Source organism: Eriocheir sinensis, chromosome 69, assembly GCF_024679095.1.
Source record: "Eriocheir sinensis breed Jianghai 21 chromosome 69, ASM2467909v1, whole genome shotgun sequence".
NCBI classification, from domain to species: domain Eukaryota; kingdom Metazoa; phylum Arthropoda; class Malacostraca; order Decapoda; family Varunidae; genus Eriocheir; species Eriocheir sinensis.
In genome coordinates, this window is record NC_066577.1 from 4166555 (window position 1) to 4173585 (window position 7031).

The following is a 7031-nucleotide window of genomic DNA, read 5'->3' on the forward strand; positions in this document are numbered from 1 at the left end:
ACAAACTGCCAGTTAAGCTAATACATTCACATGTCTCTTTTGCCAGGCTGGATTCTTCAAGCGTAAGAAAATGGAGGAAATGAAGGCCCAGCAAGCAGAGACTGATAGAGCAAACTGTGCATCAGATAACCAAGGTTTTCTTGGAGACTAAAGGAGCCTGCTCACTGCTGTGTGTCGGTGTCAAAGAAACTCTTCAGTCAACCAATTGGAAGGTTAATGTTAAGTCTCCCTAAGATGTCGCCAAAGTGGTGAGAGGAGTAATTGTTAGGCTAGTAACTGTACTCTGGCGGGAGTCAAGAGTGTAAGTGTTAGTTAGTGTGTGGATAGAGTGACTTCAGGTCCATTAATGTTGTGATCTCACACAGCGAAGATGATAAGCTCATGTGGAAGGTACATTTGTTAAACGTGCCTTGTTTGAAACTTGCAAGAAACTGATTATAATTAGGATACTTTATATACCTGTGAGTTGAGTGCATAAAACTCTCTCTCCCTTTGACATGGTTTGTGTCGTCTTCTAAGTGCAGGTAAAAGCCATGGTCCGCATGATGAATGATCAGGGGTGACATGGCACGTATATCCCGTACTAAGCGGCACATTTGCTAAAACTAGTTAGACTAGTAGCAGTCTAGTGATTATATTGTTTATTATCGAGCAGTCTTTCCAAATGTATGTTAGCTCCATGGAGCGGCGACCTGTGCCCAGCAAGACCACGCCTGGTCTCGCTCCTCCGTTACATACAGTCTGCTCACGAGCACGAGGGAGTGGGTGGATGTGTCTGAGGCTTGCCTGTACACAGCTTATTTCTGAGGTGATATTTACATGAAATGTAGGCGGCACTTTGAAATACTTAATAGCCTGTCCTTCCTGACTTTTGAATTATTCACCGACACGTTGAAGTTTCTCAAATATTTCTAGTTTCGGAAAAATGTTTGCAGTTTTTATAAGATTTACAGATACCTTACATACTTTTCACACCACTAATACCAACGAGTAATGTGTTGCATAATCATATTTGTAGTTTTGTGTGTGTGTGTGTGTGTGTGTGTGTGTGTGTGTGTGTGTGTGTCTGAAATTCCTACCAGAATAAGTTGTAGTGACTTTCTCTGTGCTGAGCTTTGGTTCACAGTCCACATGTCATTGTTGGCGTCATTGTCGTCACTGTAGCATAAGTAAGCAGCATTGTAGTAAAAGTAGTATTGTTAAGGGTTTACAGCAATCGGAGCAAGTGAATGACGTGAAAAAGCAATATACCTCGCAAAGAAGTTAGCTGTGAACAGTCGGAGCTGTTATTGAGGATTGGCAAGGCCGGTGAACAACTGTTGTAAAGTAATACTGTTTCTACACTGCCACCATCACCCTTCCCTGTTATTACTTTGTCTCCTCTCCAGAGTCTGTATGTGCCATAACCCTCTAGGATAGTGACATACTTAAGTTTGATCTCCACGTGGAACATGATTTCAAGCTCTTTTTCCCAAAAAAAAGTTTAGTTCCAGTGTATTCGCGCCTAGACCATCTGTGTCAGCAAATACCCCTTTCATACCGTTCATACTGCTGACTACTTCGCCCTTCTCACTTCCTCTCTCTGCAGATTCCACTTCCTCAGCCTTTGATTCAGCACTTTCCTGCAGGGCCTTTTCTTTTCTCCATTCTCTGATCATTTTCCCCTGGCTTTGTACCGACTCCGTTACTTCTGCTCTTTCTTCCCCATTTGTTTCACCTTACCACACATTCCTGAGGCCTTCGCCTTGGTTAGCAGGTTCTGTTGATGTTTCAGCAGAAGGCAGGCACCGAGGTGACTGTCAGTTAGACTATTAGTAGATCACTAGATCGGGTAACCTTTAATGAGAGAACAGGCTCACCGTTGCCTTTTCCCACGTAGTATTATCATTTACCTTGGTCTGTTTATGAAATGTATCTTTGTAATGTATCTTTGAAATGTATCTCCACACACGTTTCCAACCTTAATATATCAGTCTGCTCTTGAACTTCTTGCTTCCCTTTCAAGACTCTGGATATTATACTTTTATCTTCTGCCAGTTACAGTAGTTTTTCTCGTTGTTCTCTGTCCTTATCAGCGTTCAGTTTTCAACTAGCTCTTTATTTTCCCAAGGCCTTTGTCTGCTGGACCCCTCACCAGTGTCTCCCTTGTTCTCAGCATCCTGACACCCCCCCCTCCACTCCTCCCTGTTTTTCATTCCTCGGATGGTCTAGAATCCCTTGCAGTTCTTCTTCCTGAATGTTTTATTTACAACCCTGGTCCTGTTCTTCCATTTTGGTGCTTTCATTCCACACTGAAGACATCAAGCTATACAAGTTTTATAAACAATTTTAAAAGATTCCTTTACGGGCAATACATTTACCTAAATGTTGTGTATAATTCTCCTCCTCTTACTGATAGTCTATACCTCTTAAATTCCGTCGCGATGTTGCTTCTCTTTCTATCTTCTATCGATATTTTCATGCTGACTGCTCTTCTGAACTTGCTCCTCCCCCCCTCCCGCGGCCTCGCCGCACACGACTTTCTAATCAAGCTCATTTCAATACTGTCCAGACCCCTTATGCAAGAGTTAACCAGTATCTTCACTTTTCATCCCTCACGCTGGTAAACTCTGGAACAATCTTCCTTCATCTGTATTTCCTCCTGCCTACGACTTTAGGATCTTGCACACCTCTAGAGACCGAATTTCACTCAATTTTGACCATTTTCATTTTTATGCTTTATGTGTTCCCTTAGGGTAGGAGAGTTATGTAGTTACAGGAAAACCCATTTATTGGCCCCCATACCCATTCCACGCCCCCCCCCCCCCCCGATACCCCAAATGTTTCAAAATTCAGCATATTTGTTTAATTTTTATGATAATTGTAGTAAACTCCATCCAGAATCATGCTCCAGAATCATGCAGAAATCACCAAAACCACATATCAACCCCATTACCCAATTCATCGGGCCCGTACCCATTCCCCGCCCCTCCACCCCCCCCCCCCCCATATCAAAATTTTGCATATTTGCTTTATTGTAATATACTAATACTGCAATACATCCCAAATATATATTGTATTCATCCACTGGGAAACACGTAGCGTGGAGCTTGGTACAAAAATAGAGGTGTCAAGTGTCTTTCTACTCCTACTGAACGTTTATCTGATGTTTATTTGTTTCCCATCTCTTCTTATGAACGTCCAAACTTAAGGGGGGACGAAAATAAAGAGAGTATCTTATGATTTTTGATGTTGTAACTTTTGATATCTAATATCTGAAAACATGCTTTTTCTTCTGTCTTGGCAAACTACACATACAGTTTCTGCATGATTCCTTTCAAACTTGCCACACTTGCAGATCGATTACATAGGCATCTTTATACAGAAGGAAAAAGAGATACGATGGTATCTGTCGCTTGTGAAACACTTTTTTCATGGTGGCTTGATGGAGATTTATTTCAAGCTTGCATTTCTCACCTTTCTAGCATTCATAAGGGGATTATATTATTTCTTCTTATTGAAAAATAATGTAGGAAGGCACATACGGAAGCATTTTGCGTTATCATAATTTCTGATGATTTTGTTTGACTCGGGGAAGAAAGTCGGGAAAAAAATTCGTGAAAAATACTATTTATTGTCCAATGAACTTGAAACTTGGTCAAACTATGTAAAATGTCACGGGTAAAACGATGGTAAAGAAACATTAGTGCTTAGATAGACCTGGGCCATTATGGAGGCCAAGGGTGTGCAAGACCCTTAAGTAGAGGGCTTTTTTTTCATTATTTTTTTTCACGCCCTTGAACTGTCTCCTTTTCTGTAAAAAAAAATGGCGGGGTAAAGTGTACATAAGTGTGCACAGTGAAGTAATTAAGTTAACTACGGGAGTGTGAAGAAGAACCAAAGAAGTCCTGAGAAGCGGGAAGAAGAGGAGTTGAGTTGAGTTCTCGGGACTCGAGAGTCTTGCCTTTGTAACGGCACTCCCTGATGTCTGTGTAATAGTTCCAAGGATGGCTGAGAGGGATGAGAGTAAGGTAGCTTTTTCTGGGTCTGTGGTCTTTCTCGGTCTGGGTCTTTTGATTGACTGATAGTTTATTGTTGCAAGTAAACAACAAAGGATCGAGAAAGGAGGAGCATGCCATCCCAACTCCCAGGCAGTACAGAGTGGGATTATACAACTAAGGATACATGTACGGTTTTTGAGTTTCTAAACTTCTTTACGTCTCCTGTTCCTTTCTTTTCTTTTCTCTCTTTTGCCAAAATTTATATAGTACTGTCTTTATTGTCTCCATTCCTGTGTTCTCAAAAAGAGCTCTTCCAAATGGTGTTCTCTTCGTCCTGGTGGTATGGACGCAGCAGTGCAGGGATGCTGCTCCTCTCCTCCTAAGTCTATATACACCAAGTCAAGTCATACGCAGGTTTGTGGGAGGAGACACGGCCGAGGCGTGGTTTATGCGTGACACTGCTTGGAGCCAAACTAGAGAATGTAGAAACAGGGATTTAGAGAAAACGAGGAAAGGCGGACTAATTTAAATCAATCACTTCATCATGCCCTCCCTCACACCCCACACCGCCGTTTGTAGTCATTGAAATTACAGTCACGCAATAGCACAATAAAAAGACATATTTTTTCGTCACTGGCTTGCCTGAACGCGCTGTGAAAGAAGGCGAGAATGCACATCCAGAGTGCACATACGGCCCCAACTTTAGTCACCCCTGAACTGGCGGGTATTTTTTTTTTTGGCTCCAAGTGACGTCATCCCGCTGCTCTGCCCCAAAACCGCCTCCTGCGCGTACCGGTCGCAGTTTTGAAGCAGAGTGACTTGACTTGGTATATATAGACTTAGCTCTCCTCGTCGTGGGCCGGGCAGTGCAGGATGAAGTGCCTCAGGTCCTCCGGCTCGTCTCCACACATGATGCACGCCGTACTCTCGTTGTTAAATCTTTTCATATCTCTCAGCACCGTTGCCAGATTATTGTATTCAGAGCCTCGTATGTACCGGTTTCTAAGCCAATAATTAACCATTTTAACGAGAACTGTATATGAAGGGAGTTATCGGGGTCGAGGAGGCAGTTTTGGGGTCAGATATCGGCAAACATCGGAGGCTGAGTACGACAATCTGGCAGCGTTGTCTCTCAGTCTCATGTTATCGTTCTGCAGTTGAAGAGGATGGCTGATGCTTCACTGTTGTCGTACACTTCCTCCTGATTGATTGATAGTTTATTGTTGCAGGTAAACAACAAGGGAGAAGGGAGGAACATGCCATCTGTCCTCCCATCTCTTCTCTCCAGGTTCTATATATTTTCAGGGTTGCTTTTCTTGCAGGCCTTTATTTTTTTAGCACTTGTCCCCTACCATTGTATCTTTTTAGTTTCCTGGTGCTGCTTCCACATGTATCCTTGTTGTATAATCACACTGTACTGCCTGGGGGTTGGGATGGCAGTGGCGGCGCCAAGGGGGGGCGTGGGGGGGCTGGAGCCCACAGAGTTATATACTAGAGGGCTCAACTCCAATCTTTCGCCACGGTGAGAGGTGAGGCCACTGCTCCTGCCTGTAACTCTGTGGTCGGCCGCCATAGGGTGACGGATTGGCGACCTTTCCATGACCACATGTTTACACTTAACCACTATTAGCCAGCCAACATTATGATATTTTGGAAAACTGAGCCGATCATCGTGTTGATGAGACATTGCTGCATATCGTGATCACAAATGTATTGCACTTAGGTAAACCTACAATAAAATAATGAGAAAAATATATGGTAGTGTATAAACATTTTTGTTCACCTGTTTTGCTTCAACTCCTTGTCATTCATGTAATTTTTATTGCATTAGATTTTCGTTTACAGTTTAAAATTGAGCACAATTTTCCGATTCAGATGGTTTATGACGTGCCAATGTAACAACAGTCAGGGGTAAAAAATGGACACGAAAATAACAAGTCTATCTGACAGAGGATCGCCGAGGCGCTGCTAACTTGGTAATAGCAGTAGCAGACATAACTATGTGAGGTTAAATTTCTCTGTCTCGCCATCCGTCACCCAAGATGGCCGCCAGTTGCTTCAAAATCCAGGCTCTGGGAACCCTCTATGTATATAACTCTGTGGCTGGAGCCCCCCAATAATGAGCCAAGCCCCCTCAGCCCCCAATATTGCTGCCTGATGAGGATGATGAGGATGCCTAACGAGGACTGAAGCTGCCTGGAAGGAGTTAGAGGAGGCTGCTGAGGATTTGTGCAAGGCAGGTGTGATACGCACTGAGACTCAGCGTCCAGTAGACAACGATCTGCTCCCAGACGCCTGGATGAGTTCATCATAACATCTAGTACAGGTCAGAGAGATGGAGCTGCACCACCAGATGCCGGGAGAAAGACCTTCTATGCCATCATAGACAGAATGCTCAATGAGCTGACCAGGCGATTCTCATCTAATGCCTGCAATGTTCTGATGGGTGCTACTTCCGCCTTCAGCCCGGAACATACTTCATTTCTGGACGAAGAAGCGCTGCCAGGAATGGCAGCCAATTATGGAGTGGCAGAGGATGATCTTGCAGTGGAGGTCCACCAATTGAAAAGACTCATAGCTAGGAAGAGAGACAAGGGCCAGGAAGTGTCCACACCGCTGGAGCTCGCAGCCGTGCTGGAGCCATACAAGGATCATGGATCATGGATCTGCATAAACTTGTCTGCATTGCAGTGACCCTCCCTGTCACCTCAGCCGCCTGTGAGAGGAGCTTCTCATGTCTGAAGCTCCTCAAAACATACTTGAGGGACAGCAGTGGCAACAACCGCACCAGCAACCGTGCTGTAACATCATTTAATTCTAGGAGGGCCAAACAGCTGAACATTGATGCTGTTGTAGACACGTTTGCTGCCAGTCACCAGAACAGGCGCATAGTTTTAAAGTAACATCTTGATTTAAAGTTCTTGGCTGTTTGCCATGCTCAACTTCTACTATTCTTCCTCAGAGTGTGTTAATTAACTTCATATAGAATCATTCTTTTCTGCCATGTTAACTACGTACTTACACATGTCTCTATATCGTATTTCTTCACTT

General features: G+C 43.7%; 1 protein-coding gene across 1 annotated transcript in view; it reads left to right on the top strand.

Annotated features, from left to right (window-relative positions):
- LOC126988411 (integrin alpha-PS3-like) overlaps positions 1-5734 on the top strand; it is a 58187-nt gene extending 52453 nt beyond the window's left edge. Inside the window, exon 23 of the mRNA XM_050846469.1 lies at positions 47-5734. Coding sequence (XP_050702426.1) covers positions 47-151 — 105 coding nt within the window. The 3' untranslated portion in view covers positions 152-5734. The remainder of the gene's footprint in view (positions 1-46) is intronic.
- The last annotated feature ends 1297 nt before the right edge of the window (positions 5735-7031 follow it).